The sequence below is a fragment of the Amia ocellicauda genome, chromosome 6 (genome assembly GCF_036373705.1).
Source record: "Amia ocellicauda isolate fAmiCal2 chromosome 6, fAmiCal2.hap1, whole genome shotgun sequence".
NCBI classification, from domain to species: Eukaryota; Metazoa; Chordata; class Actinopteri; order Amiiformes; family Amiidae; genus Amia; species Amia ocellicauda.
Genome location: NC_089855.1, coordinates 48,481,009 through 48,496,125, shown reverse-complemented (window position 1 = coordinate 48,496,125; position 15,117 = coordinate 48,481,009). Strand labels below are relative to the sequence as shown.

Sequence of the window (15,117 nt, the reverse complement as noted above, 5' to 3'; positions counted from 1 at the left end):
TTCCCAACAGGGGACGTGGCAGCACAGGTTGGACGTTACAGCAGTCGCGATGGATGTGCCCTATTTGCCCGCATTGTCAACAAATGCGGGTGTCAGGTTTCTTCAGCACTGGTGGGGTTTCCGCTAGCAGAGGTGCAGGTGGCCGGGTTGAAGCATTGAAGCGGGGCAGCGAAGGAACAGCCCGGGGCCGCGGTGACTGTTCCTCCAGGATAACCTCTACCAGCTTGGCCTGGTTCAGTGCAGCGTCGAGTGTTAGGGGGGTGGCAAGGTAGACTTGGTGGTGGACCACATCGGGAGTGAGGCCGCGGAGGAAGGCATCTACAGCTAGGTTAGGTGTTAGGTGTTAGGTGGCGAATATCCGTGGCGTATTGGCCTAAAAGCTCCCTGGGGCACCGTAAACGGGCAGACAGTCGCTGATGCAGGAGAAGGGCGGGCTTGGCACCCCCAAAGTGGTAGGTTAGAGCTTGACTGACCACTTCATAGTCGAGGTGTTCGTCGTCTCCAATGTCCAACAATATCTGCAATGCCTCCCCTTCTAATGCGGCCGAGAGCTGTGTGGCTTTTTGTTCAGCAGTCCACGAATTGGCCTGAGCCACCATCTCAAACTTGGCCTTGTAGGCCTCGCAGGAGACCTTTCCATCATAACGCTCCGCCTTCAGTTCCTTCCGGACGGCCATTGGCACAGGGCAGCCCGGGGATGAGGTCTGCGGTGAAGGGCGTGGTTCCGGGGCCTGAGCGGCGCCTTGTGCAATCGAGACCCGGACAGTCTCATGCCCTACTTCCCCGCCGCTATCGGAAAGGTGCCTATATCGAGGCTTATGTACCCCCCCTGCTAACACATGCACACATTGTTGTACAGTTTCAGTACTTACAGGCTGTCTTCTATTAGCGGCTGTATCAGTGCGGGCTCGGTGGGACTCAGTCTCTTGATCAGCTGTAAAAGCTGTGTATGCGCAGTCCACGGGTCTTGTCCCATCTCGGTTTTAGGCTGCTCTTCTGTAGGCTTACCAAGTGCTGCGTCTTCCACGGGGGCCGCCTTGTCCTGCAAACCATGATGGACGCTCTTCCGGTGCTGTATTTCCGCCCGTGGCAACATGGTGGGCCTGGTCCCATCCTGCGCCTCCTGGCCGATCTCCTCTCTCCACTGTTGCGCCATGTCTCATTGCACCTCTCTCTTCCTCTCCACCTCTTGCTGGATTTCCTCTAATATTCTTCATGCACTCTCTCCTTCTGGGTGCCTCCTCAGCATGGCTCCCAGTAGTTGTTCTCCCTTTGTCGGTGGAATGGCCATTCTCCTTCCCTTCTGCATGTGTAATTCATATCCTTTATTCTGACACAAAATGTAGCGACCTCGCCTTTTTAAAGGTTGCTCTCCATTACTCCCTAACCCAACACAATAATGCCCCACACGTAACACCCATACACATTCATGCACACATACATAGGCAGACAATATAATTAATACAATACTCCCCGTCACACACACACAAAACAATTTCCCACACCTCGAACCTAAAAAGTCAGTATTTTTTTTTCTGTAAAACACAGTCATTGGTGTAATGTACCACAGGGCATGGTGTGACGATTTGCATTCGCCCCTGTCACTTTATGGCAGTTGACTTTTTGCATTTTGTGAAGCCTATAAAATGTCCCTACTACGACCCGTTGCAAAAGACTTTCTCTCAGAATTTCGAGCAGCCCTCGTTTTTTCTCTTCATCACGTTGCCACAAATTAACGTTGTCTGCGTATCCTGGCTCCAAGTCTTTGGAAGAGGACCTCTGCTAATGGGGAGCGGACTGGATCATGCATTGGCACTCTCTACTTGGCATCTGGTTTGACTTTGTTTCTATATTTTTCTTCCCTGAACTGCCGCTACCATTCCCTGCGCCTCTCTGCTATTATTATCATTATCATTATTATTCTTTGTCGTGACTTTCCCATGTTCTTCTTTCTTCTTTTCTGCCCTTCTTGTATTTTCTCGTGTGTGTTTTCTAGGCCCAACACTGCCAAACCTTTCCTTTGTCTTTACTCCATGGATCAAAACCCAATTTCTCATATCTCTACTTAGAAGTTTAATTATTTATTTTCTTCTCTTTTATTAGGCTTATTTCCCTATAATACTTTACATTAATAATATGTCTGTAGTTTGTTTATTCTCTTGTACACCCTGTCTGTGTGTGTTTGTTATAGTGCAGGCACATTATAGGCTTGGTCTGCTATCTTCACCCCACTGCTCTCTGGAGTTCGCTGTTCTTGTAATTGTCAATTTTCTGCAGGTGTATTTTTGCTGTCTCTCTCACACACACATGCACCCATTCACCCACACACAATCATACATCTTTCTCTCTCTTTTTGAATTTTTTTTCCTATTTTGTGTACCTTACAATTAGGTTAAGCTCACCTAGGAGAGGGAAATAATAACATATCTTTGAATTGAAAAGTGAAATTGAATGCTTTGTTTTGTGCTGTGTGTTGTAAATGTGTTATTATGATTCATCATTACTCATTGAACATTTTTGTTTGTTTTTGACTGGGACAGTGTTTATTTAATGTAAATGTTGAATTTGAATTTTGTTTTTGTATTTTCCTTTATATTTTTCTTGATTTAAACTACTTATGAACTGAAAAGTTTAAATGCGTGTATAGTTATTGACCCTATAGGTCTTAGGCTTTGGTTAGTCAGCACAGGGTACAGGTAATGTGATCTTTCTTTCTTGGTCTTTTCTTACTCTCACTTCCTGTTTCCTAAGCTCTCGCTATACCTGTGTCCTGGTGATGTTCCACAATTTCTTACACTTTTCCCTTACTATCTGTCTTTTCTGGTGTGATTTTATCACACCTGGTGCCCAACTTAGTGGAACCGTTACAGTGGGAACAGGGGAACCCAGTTGTGGTGCCATGGTAGAGGGATGGTCAGGCAGGCGTAGGTCAGGTACCGGCACGACAGGGCAATTAAGGACAAGGCAAAGACATGGTCATGGTCACAGGCAAGGGTCAGGCGATCAGGCGAGGGGGAAAGCAAGACGTCAATGATTCAAAAGGTTGTAAGGTTCACGGAGAATGCTTGGAAATGTAGTGTAAACTGACAAAACATCACAGTGACTGAGAGTGAGTGAAGGGTTTATATGTGGAGCAGGGAAACAAGATGACAGGTGCAGGGCGAATGGGAGCACGGAGTGATCACAGGACTGCACAAGGGTTTCAGGAATGTTGATTTGAAGGGAGCTGGGAGAAGTGACTGACAAGGAAGGGGGATGGCGGCATCTAGTGGAAAGTGGAAAGTGGAAGTGCTTGGACTTGGAGAAGCGTGTTGGTCTGTAGCCGTGACCATTGGTAGGGCTCGATAAATGTTTAATCAGTCTTCCGGAGTAGTGTAGTGTATCTTATCTGTACTGCAATTGCCAAAAAATAAATAAAAAAAATCCAGGTTAAAATCTGTGAGTTGTATTTGTCAATCAGTTATGTTTTTCATGAGTTGCTGCTGTGCTTCACAGTGCTGACTTTGTTTCTCGTGGTCGGTTGCTGTGTGTTTGCAACAGCGCTGTTGTGATCAGTTGCTTTACTACACAAACTAAGATTTGTGTGCTTAAAAAGATCTTGCACATTATGCCTGTGACACCATGTATGAATGGACTATATTATTGAGGCTACATAAAATATACACCTACAGCCTACGCAGGTTCAAACAGACCAGTCCAACGGGGATTCTCCCATACTTCCCGATTGCCAGTGGGCCCCTGATCAGAGGCGATTCTAGGGTATGTGGGGGCCCCAGGCAAAATAGATCCTGATGGTGAAGTCGTGCGGAGGAGTTTTCTTCCGTGAGAGCGGGGGGGGCACCTGCCCCTTATCACAACATATATTAGAAACATTAAAAATTAAACGATTAACTTTATAACTGTATGTACTGTTACATTACAGTCAATTGTAACATAATGTATCAATAACTTTTTTTTTTTTTTTTTAGTATTGCCTTATTTACACATTTTTAATTTCCACCACAGGTGCTAACCCTTCCTCACTGTCCACTGAGGCCCCCAACCCTCAGGGCTGCTCTGAGCTCAGGGTGGTCCTGCTGGGCAGAACTGCAGTGGGGAAGAGCGTCTCTGGGAACACCATCCTGGGCAGGAAGCAGTTCACATCCAGGCCCTGGGCCCAGCTGGTGACCAGGCAGTGCGAGGAGGGCAGAGGGGATGCTGCAGGGAGGCGGCTGTGTGTGATCGACACTCCAGACCTGTTCAGTCCAGGGCTCCCTGAAGAAGAGCTCATAAAAGAGAAATATAGATGTAAAATTCTCTCTGCCCTGGGACCCCACGCCTTCCTCCTGGTGCTTCCTGTGGGAGCCCCCACAGATGCACTGCAGGGGCTGCTGGAGGATTTCAGGGAGGTTTTTGGGCAGGATGCTCTGAGATTCACCCTAGTGCTGTTCACCAGGGGGGAGGACCTGGAGGACAAGACCCTGCAGGAGTACACTGAGAGCCAGGGCAGGGGGCTGCAGCAGCTCATAAAGGCCTGTGGGGGCCGGACCCACGTGTTCAGGAACAGGGACACTGCTGACCGCACTCAGGTCACACAGCTGCTGAACAAGATAGATGGCATGGTGACAGGGAATGGAGCATCCATCGATATTGAAGGTTAGCCACATAATTAATAACAACATCTAAGTTTCACAAATAAATGGCTCACTTTTACTGTTTTATTCCAGTAATTCCATGATCCTCAAATATTAATAATAGTTTTTAAAGAAGAGTGAAGTTTAATAGATCACTCCAGATAAGCTGGTTACCTTTCTATTGATTGTTTGTTCTTCTTCTGCCAAGAATGTAAAATGTCTTTGAAGTCTGAACTTTACTGAAGTGGAGAGCACTATGCAATTATCAGGTGTAAAATGCATTGTGAAATTGAATGGGACCACACAACTTTATGCACAAATAATGCATTAAAATGATATGCATGTTTCCATTTAGAAACAGTGTTGTTTGCTATACAATAAATGGAGTATGCAATTATCTGCAGGCAAATAATAATAATGTTGTTCACAGAATCATCCGACACCTTAAGAAAGATCAGGATTGTGCTGCTTGGAAAAACCGGAAGTGGAAAAAGTCGAACAGGGAACACTATCCTGAATGAAGATGTGTTTGAATATTCAATGTCTCCTAATTCACTTACACAGGAGTGTGCAAGTAGAAGGAAAATAATTGAAGGTAGAGAGGTCACTGTGGTTGACACACCAGGGTTTTTTGACACAGAGCTTTCAGACGACAGTTTAAAGCAGGAGATTTTTAGATGTATTGTTCTGTCTGCCCCTGGACCACATACATTCCTGCTGGTCAAACAGCTTGGACGACAGACAAATGAAGAAATTAAAGCAGTCAAGCAGTTCCTGGAGATGTTTGGTGCACAGGCTCTGAGGTTCAGTCTGGTTCTTTTCACCAGAGGTGACGAGCTGGGAAACCAGACTATTGAGGAGTTTGTTGAGAAAAATGACCATCTAAAAGAGCTTGTAGAGAAGTGTGGGAAGAGATATCACCTTTTTAACAACAACCTTTGCAGCCATCCTCAGGTCAGAGAGCTACTAGAAAAGATAGAGAGCATGCTTAGGAGCAATGGAGACTTTTACTCTAATGAAATGTTCCAGGAGGCAGAATCAGGCATTGCAGAAGAGCAGGAGAGGATTGTAAGTGAGGCTGAACTTTTCATGAATGAAAACACAAGTCAAAGACCTTCAGGAAACATATTGCAGAGATTGGCAAGACGATTTAGACAGTGGCTACGCAGAGCAGCAAGAAACCTAGCAATTAAATTACATATCAGTAGGAGACACCGTTATGAAAGAATGGACCGGAGAAGTACTGTTCGCTCAATGCTCGGAGGGGAAGCAGTTCCGCTCTTTGAAAGTACAAGAGCAGCATCAGCAGAGGGATCAGGGGCAGCTGACGATGCAGAAAATGATATTCATCTTGCTTGTTAAAAAAAATACAAATGCAAGTACTGCCAATCTGCTAAGAGCACAGCCATAAAATAATAAATAATAAAATCGAAAATCTAAGTACAGTTAGGTCCATAAATATTTGGACAGTGAAACAATGGTCATCATTTTGGCTCTGTATGTCACCACAGTGGATTTGAAAGGAAACAATCAAGATCTGCTTAAGTGTAGACTTTCGTCTTTAATTTGAGGGTAGTTACATTCAAATTGGGTGAACGGTGTAGGAATTAAACCCATTTGTATATGTGGTCCCCCAATTTTCGGGGCTCAAAAGTATTTGGAAATACAAACATAATAATTAATTTAATTGTGAGTTTCAATACTTGGTTATAAATCCTTTGCAGTCAATGACGGCCTGAAGTCTGGAATCTATAGACATCACCAGATGCTGAGTTTCTTTCCTGGTGATGCTCTGAAAGGCCTGCACTGCAGCTGTCTTTAGTGCCTGCTTGTTCTTGGGGCGTAAGATACAGGGCACCTGTATTAGCCAGAACAGAAAAACTGAAAGCAGTGAAAACATATACAAAGTGCCATAGTGCAAGTTTATTACAGTGAGCAAGTGAAGCCAAAACAAAAACAGATAGAAACTACTCTTTGAGTACACCTAAACACATAGAAACAGATCCCTCACTAAACATAATGATGAACACGACAAACAGCTAACAATCCAAAACTTGCAATCCAAGTGTCACGGGTGATAGCAACATCTGAAACCAAATGCCCGACTAAGAATATTGTTATGAGGAGAGGGATCCTCAAACCACCAAGGGACTGCTCCCCTAAAACAGGCTCCATCGCTGTTCGTTTATAGTTCAGCGACAGTCTGCACTGGTGAGTTGATCGGGTCAGTTGCTGCACAGCTCGCTATTGCCGAGTTTTATGTGGGTGACTGAGTGTAAGGCCACCCTTTATGCTATTTCTACTGGACACTCTTCACTTGAAAATATGTCACAAATCGTCACAGCAAATAATGGAGGGGACACAGGATTTGAACAACAGGAACTTTATTGAGCACAGTGCACTGTCAGGCTGGAGCGACCGTCTTTCTCAGCTCTCCCACTTAACTCACTCCAAAACTTGAACTGACTGGAACTCTGCACAGACCGAACTGCTTTTGCGCGGGAACCAGGCTTCCCTATTTATGCTCTCTGGCCCCGTGAGTGGCTCCTCCAATCACGGCGCCTCCCATGTTCCTGCAAGGGGCCAACCCTTAACCCTGGAACTTTCCTGCTATAACACAAGCACACGCACCACATGAGTAGAACACGCAGCACTATAAACCTCTCCACCCCCAATACACAGACAGTACACACATACACATACACACAGCCCTACCCCATCCCCTATTTACAGTCAATTTGCCAGGTCGCTACAATATCTTCAGTTATGTCTTCTCTAACACATTCACTGACATATAATCAAAACTTACATGTAACTCTTTTTTAACTAAACTATGTTACTTGTTAGGTTAATTATTTCTGATCACTGAGGACGTCACCAGAATACAACTGAATTGACTGTTTTTCAAGTATTTTTTTTAATTATAAATTAAAGACCATATAGGGAAAATCCGGAACAGGCAATCAGAAAGCTAGGGTAATTGTCTTATATAATTTATCTATAATCATGACTTGCAGCATGTATTGGTATGCTCTCCCCACTCGCCTCTTCCAAGCAACCACCCCTGATCTTCTGCCCTTCATCTCCTCCCTCCTCAACTCCTCACTCGTCTCTGGCTGTTTCTCCTCTGCATTTAAACAAGCTGCTGTCATCCCACTGCTCAAGAAACCAACCCTTGATGCCACCTCTCCTCAGAACTACTGCCCTGTCTCCCTACTTCCCTTCCTCTCAAAGACCCTCGAGCGTGCAGTCCACCATCAGTTCTTTCCCATTACTCACTTCTAGACCCTCTGCAATCCGGCTTCTGCACAGCTCACTCCACTGAGACGGCTCTCCTGGCAGTCACTGACTCCCTCAGTTGTGCTCAGGTGGCCTCCCTCTCTTCAGTCCTCATCCTCCTTGACCTCTCCACAGCATTTGACACCATTGATCACTCCATCCTCCTCTCCTCGCTGACCTTGGAATCTCTGGAACTGCTCTCACCTGGTTCTCCTCCTACCTCAATGACCGGACCTATGAAGTGGCATGGCGATGTTCCTTGTCCACACCTTAACCTTTCCTCACAGGCATACACCAAAGCCCCCTCCTGTTCTCACTCTACACTTGCTCCCTGGCCCCCCTCATCACATCCCATGGTTTATCCTACCATTTCTATGCAGATGATGCCCAGATCTTCCTGTCTTTTCCCTCCTCTTACCCTCTCATCCCCTCTCGCATCTCTTCCTGTCTGTCTGCTATCTCCACCTGTATGTACTCGTATCATCTCAAGCTCAACCTCTACAAATTGGATCTCATCTTTTCCCCCACTCCCCCTCACCTTCTGCTGACCTCTCCAGATTGTGACAACTCTCTGTTTGAAGAAGTGTCTCCTGTTTTCTGTCTCGAATGCCTTGAAGCCCAATTTCCATTTGTGTCCCCGGGTGCGTGTGTCCCTGCTGATCTGGAAAAGCTCCTCTGGTTTGATGTGGTCGATGCCTTTCATGATTTTGAAGACTTGGATCAAGTCCCCACGTAGTCTCCTCTGTTCCAGGGTGAAAAGGTTCAGTTCCTCAGTCTCTCAGTAGGACATTCCCTTCAGACCTGGAATAAGTCTGGTTGCTCTCCTCTGAACTGCCTCTAGAGCAGCGATATCTTTCTTGAAGTGTGGAGCCCAGAACTGTCCACAGTATCCAGATGAGCTCTAACTAGTGCATTGTACAGTCTGAACATCACTGCCCTTGTTCTCAATTCTACACTTTTGACAATATACCCTAACATTGTGTTTGCCTTTTTTATTGCTTCCCCACATTGTGTGGATGGAGAAAGTGAGGAGTCCACATAGACTCCTAGGTCTTTCACATGCGTTACTTCATCTAGTTCTATTCCTCCCATAGTGTAATTATAGTGGACATTTTTGTTACCTGCATGTAATACCTTGCACTTGTCCTCATTGAATTTCATCTGCCAGGTGTCGCCCACAACTGAATATTATCTAAGTCCCTCTGAATAGCCTGTGCTGCCGAGATTGTATCTGCTGAGCCACCTATTTTAGTATCATCTGCAAATTTGACAAGTTTGCCAACTATCCCAGATAGTTCGGTTTTGCCTGTCTCTCCTAAACTTAGTGTATCCTTTCAACTTGTACTCATCCCCATCATTTTCTGTAAGCCATGTTTCTGTCACTACTACAACATCATAGTCACACGCCAGCACTATGGCTTCTAGGTCTAACATCTTGTTCTTTATACTCCTGGCATTGAGGTACAAACATTTCAGGACATCCCAGCAGTTTCCCTTTGTTTTCTTTCCTTAGTGGAAAATCTCCCATTGTCAGAGCTCTATAGCTCAATTACTCTGCCCATTCGCTCTCCCAATGTATTAGCCCCCCTTCTGTTTAGATGTAGACTGTTCGGTTTGTACAGGTCCCATCTATCCCAGAAGAAAGACCAATGCTCCATAAATCTAAAACCCTCTTCCCTACACCAAGATTCAGCCACGTGTTAAACTTTCTAATCTCTGCCTGTCTCCCTGGCCTGGCACGAGGTACCGGAAATATTTAGGAGAAAACTACCTTGGAGGTTCCGCTGTTTAGTTTTTTTCCTAACTCTTTAAAGTTGTCTTACACAAACTCTGTTCTACCTTTTCCTATGTCATTGGTTCCAATGTGGACCATGACCAGTGGATTCACCCCCGGCTTTGGCCAGTAGCCCGTCTACTCGTTTAGGGAGATCTGCAACCTGAGCACCAGGCAGGCAAGATACCATGCGGGTCTCCTTATCACTAGAACACACTGTGTGATCTACACCACTACAGCAGTGATCTACACCACTACTGCAACTCCCTCCTGGCCGGCCTGCCTGCAACTACCACCCGCCGCTCCAGCTCATCCAGAACTCTGCGGCTCGTCTGGTATTCTCTCTGCCCCGATTCGCACATGCTACTCCACTGCTCCGCTCCCTCCACTGGCTCCCGGCATGCAATCAGTTCAAGATATTGACCTTCACCTACAGCTGTCTCGACCAGACTGCGCCGTGCTACCTTCAGTCCCTCATCTCTCTGTACATCCCCTCCAGACCACTGTGGTCTTCTGGTGCCAGAAGACTAATCTTGCCTCCTCTCCACTCCCCTTCCTCCAGAGCCGCTCCTTTTCATCCCTGGCCCCCAAGTGATGGTATGACCTTCTTATTGAAGCCAAGACAGCAGAGTCCCTGACTTCCTTCCAGCACTTACTCAAAACACATCTGTTCAGACTCTATTTGTAATCTAGTCCTTTATTATCCCGTAAAATTGCACTTATTCAACATAATGCTTTGACATACCCCTTGCTTGGCATTACTTATTTCTATGTCCCCTATGCCTCCTTTCCCTTAGCTCTTAATTATGCCTGCACTTACTAGTTTTTACTATCTAGGATGTAGAACTTGTATTGTTTACTGTATATTTCCTATACAAGCATGTAAATTGGAATTCATAAATTGTACTATGCTTTGAACTGTACTGTATTTTTGCACTTTTATTATGCTTTTATGTTTTGTAAGTCACCCTGGATAAGAGCATCTGCCAATAAATAAATAATATAATTTAATAACATAGCAACCTGCATTTGATTGGATAGAATATGTAATCATCATGATTCACACATTTCTGATTAGAAGTCACCCAGGGCAGTATAGAGTATGGGGGGACAATAGTTTCCAGTTGCACACAGTTAATGAAAACTACTTCAGCTCTCAAACCTGCACAGGAAATATGAACATAGCATACAAATATCCTTCTAATACTGCTTGGTTAGACAGTTTACTTGTTTAAATTAGGGCAGGGGTGGGAACGTCCGGCCTCCGGGCCATATACGACCCCTGAGGCTGTTTGCTCTGGCCCTAGAGTCTATTTGAAAAAAATAATTTCTTTGACATACACTTAAAACTAGAAGCGCAGAGCTTATGTAATAAATATCTCTACTGCGTTTTAACTGCATAAACATGAAAATAAATAAGTTCTATACACATTTACCTAGTGTTGGGCTACAATTGCCCCCTATGTATTGTACGTACCCACTGTAAACTGTTAGAAAATATAAGAAACTTTCCATTAAGTTACTAGTTGAAACTTGTTCTTATTAGGATTTCTCTGCTCAGACTTATCTGTATGGCAGATAGAGATCATTTCTGCTGCCATGGACATTCATTAGTTAACAAACCGAAACTATATAACACATTCTTATCAGTATAGTGTGTGCTGTGTCCTTGGTACCAGTGCTTCCATGTCTGACTGAAATATTGTTTCCCCAATTAGAAAGAATACCTTATGAACTGCCCCGGGACATATGCCAAGAAAATATCATCCAGGTTCGGGACGGCCCCGATCCTCCTTTGAAATATTGCTTATAGATGTATAAACGGCTGTGTGAAACTTTCAATAAATGAAGATAAACGAACAGACATTGTGTCAGTGACTTTACTTCCTGGGCCTGTTCCTGCTGAGAGTCTACACTGTTACTGGAAGCGCTCACTGGGGTGCCTGATTCACTGGGATCCGAAGGGTTGCTTCAACTGAAGCTTTGTACCTTAACAATTAGGGGCTCGTCCGGGATACAATCGGTGAATAGTTCCTTTTATTGCCTTTGTGCTGTTTCCTAAGAACTGCTTGCCGGTTGTATCCTTGCAAATTGTGAGTGGTCTCTTTATTGCCTTTGTGCTGTACCCTAAGAACTGCTCACTGGGTGTGAATCAGAGGCTGATTGTATCGAAGTACGATACTGTATCTTGCGCGTAACAGTTGAGACTTGATGCAGGAGAAACAAAGTGTCTAAAGTCGTGTCCTGTGGAGGATCCATCATCCTGCACTGACAGCACTGTTATCCTAGTCCAGGGATGATGGACTAGAGGGCTGTTAGAATTACGTGAACAGACTCCAAATGCTTTAGTGCTGTAACCAAGAGCTGCTGACTAATTGTATTCAAAATATACTGGACTAGATGGCTGTACTAAGATATTGTGCTGTGCTGATGTGTGGCATCTGAAGCAGGAAATCTTTGTGTTTGTGAGTATATCACTCTTCTTGTTTGTCTTTATGTGTTGCTGTTATGACTGGAATTGAATTGAAGCAGTACCTGAGAATCGGTGGGAATAATTAATTGTACTACAAGACAGGATTTTTACATGTGTAATGAAGACAGAAGCTGGCTTACGACCAAAGAAAGAAAAATAAGATGTAAGAGTAAATTAAAGACTAGAAGCTAAGTGTCTATCTCTCATAGTACACTGTATCAGTTAAACAATACGACTTTGAAAATAAAAAATCTGTGTATAGGACACAAACGAAACCTTCAAAACTATATGTAATATACAGTGGTAAGAAATGAGAAACTAAAGCTAACTAACTTAGAACATTCATTAGAAAAAAGAAAATAACAAAAAAGGCAAAATACAATCTAGTCTAAGCTGAATGCCCCGAAGACAAATGAAAAATAAGTCTTTTGTATTAGTGAAAGTCCTCAAGATACTGTGGGAATTGAATAGATAAATAATAATAATAATAATAATAATAATAATAATAATAATAATAATAATAATAATAATAAATAAGAGTAATTTGAGATACTGCAGGTCAACATTCAAAACATGCCCAACAAAACTAGTATCCAAATTTACTTTGGATATAAATTAGTATGTGTTTATTTGTATGTTTGTATTACATGATACAGAATAAGAGTAAGAGAGTTGGTAAGGCTTGAGAAGCTGGAAAGGGAGTTTGTTTTGAAAAAGACTAATAATAATGTGCTGCTGTTTTCAGCACACAAGGTTCTGAAGGTAATTGACAGAGAATACGAAGGAAAATAAGGAATTTGCTTGGTGTAAATTAATGCAATGTCCTATAAATAATTCAATAAGACAGTCATAATAAGATTAAAGTTACGAAACTGTTTGGCAGTTATCAGGTTCAGAAAGTATCAAGCAGGCAGAAGAAATAAGAACCCCCCCCCCCCCCAATCGGAGAGAGAAGGCGGGGGGGGGGCGGGGGCAATGACTGTGCAGTGTCTGTGGGCTCAGCTCCCCCCGCTTGCCTGCCAAGCAGCTTGAGAGGACAGAGAGAGATAGTAATGGATGCATTATTATTAATAATAATAACACTGATGTTGATACAGACGAATAAGAAAAAAACTAGATGGAAAAAAAATGTATTCAAAATTATATTGGGAATTATTCCTAATACTATGAAAATTATTACAAATGTATGTTTATGGGAGTGTTTTAAAACAAACTGAAACAATAATAATTGATTAATAACTGCAAATATTGACCTAATAATTATTAACTATATTGTCTAAGGAGTTGCTATAATGACAACTGATATTAATAAGATCTTATGAATATATCTGATATGCACATTGCGAATCATATCCAGATGAAACTGATATTTGACCCTTATGACTCGGACAGGATAAAAACAATCTGCGATGCGCTGTGAAAAGCTCCAGGAAATTGCAACTGGTCACTGCACTTTCCATAAGAGAGCTCAAATATATTCTAAGGCAAGGTTGCCGCACGGGCACCCCTTCCCTGGCTTGCTTGTCTGGCGCATGTTGGCCACACGGGCAAGAGGGGGAAGATGTGTAGGGGTCTAAAGCAGTCTTTTTAAATTGATATGTCCCAGGTTTCATAGTAACAGTTCACACCAACTGCAAATCTTCCTCCTTGGTGTGTTTTTGTTCATATGCAAATAGATTGTGTCAAAATGTCTAAATGTTTTGGTTATGAATATATACTTGTAATAATGGAAATGTTTTCTAAAATGGGTTAAAGCCAATCCCTGTATGAAGGCTGATGCAGTACAGTAGTTAAAATACTGTTAAGGGGTGCTAAAGAATAAACTGGCTAAAATGTGCACACAGGGCTCAAATGTCCAGATGCCCTTCCTATAGCCCTAATGACAATGAGACTGTCAGCAAATCGAAAAAAAAAAAAAAAATCTTCATGAGATTATTATGGGATGACTAGAATCTTGTAGAACTCAATATAACATTAGTTATACAAAAAGGGAAAAACTAATTAAAATTCACTCAAGATCAACAAATCAAAGACAGATTTTATTTCTAAAATTGTCAAACTAAATGATATTACACATTCTAAAGTTTATGACTCACAGAATAACATTTCTAATTGATTTCTCAAATGTCATGAATAATAAACTCCAGACTGTTAAACTTATCTGAACTTCGTCGCAGAGAGGCCTCTCTGGCTTTGGGCTCAGATAACAGCACACGGCACGAGGTCCGTGTGGTTTGGAACAAAGGAGGCTCGATTCATGCCTGATGTCAATCCATGCCATCTCTGTTTCAGGATTTCGGCTCTCGCCCGCTTCAAAAGGGGTTTATGACCTCCAGGCCATGTTCCCCAGACATTTTCACAGCTGGGATTCCAAGCCATTTGGCCCATTGTAGGGCCGACTCCCTAAACTGTCACTTTGACGTAGAACAGTTCATGGGCCGATGAGCTCAGGAATTCTGGTAATTTTGGATTCTTTAGATCAGAGCTCAAGCTCAGGGCTAGAATGCTCTTATCACAATACACCCCCCCGCCCTTAACGCTACACCTGTAAGGAAGATGCTATGTTGTTTATTTTTGATTGGGACTAACATATGCAATCGAAGCTGTCCATTCACAGGTAAAAGCTGCCCAGACTGAACCAGCCCAGCAGGACTGTCACCCATTTCAACCATGTGACTGTGTACATCAAAGCACATTTAGTCTTTTCTTTTCTTTTTTTGTTATTCTGGGTAGGGTTTTTAGTGTTTTATGTGTCAATTTTATTAAAGGCATTTTAATATTGGTTTTAGAATTACATGTTTGCCAAATTCCTAGGGTTCTGAGCTAGTACAGTCTTCATGCCCTGTTCTACCTAAATATAATAAATTGTTACTTCTTGTGAACTTGCCTTCCATGTGGTGCTGTTCTGGGGTCGGTCGAGCCACCCGGGGAGAGAACTGACGGGGTGAATGAGGTCCTCTCTCGTCAAACAAAAGAGG

General features: G+C 43.3%; 1 protein-coding gene across 2 annotated transcripts in view; it reads left to right on the top strand.

The window, feature by feature from the left end:
• Window positions 1-10,684, top strand: part of LOC136751650 (GTPase IMAP family member 8) — a 55,057-nt gene extending 44,373 nt beyond the window's left edge. For both annotated transcript variants that reach the window (XM_066707432.1, XM_066707434.1), the window contains 2 exons: window positions 4,006-4,635; window positions 5,044-10,684. In XM_066707432.1, the coding sequence (XP_066563529.1) occupies window positions 4,006-4,635; window positions 5,044-5,975 (1,562 nt within the window). In that variant the 3' untranslated portion in view covers window positions 5,976-10,684. The remainder of the gene's footprint in view (window positions 1-4,005; window positions 4,636-5,043) is intronic.
• The last annotated feature ends 4,433 nt before the right edge of the window (window positions 10,685-15,117 follow it).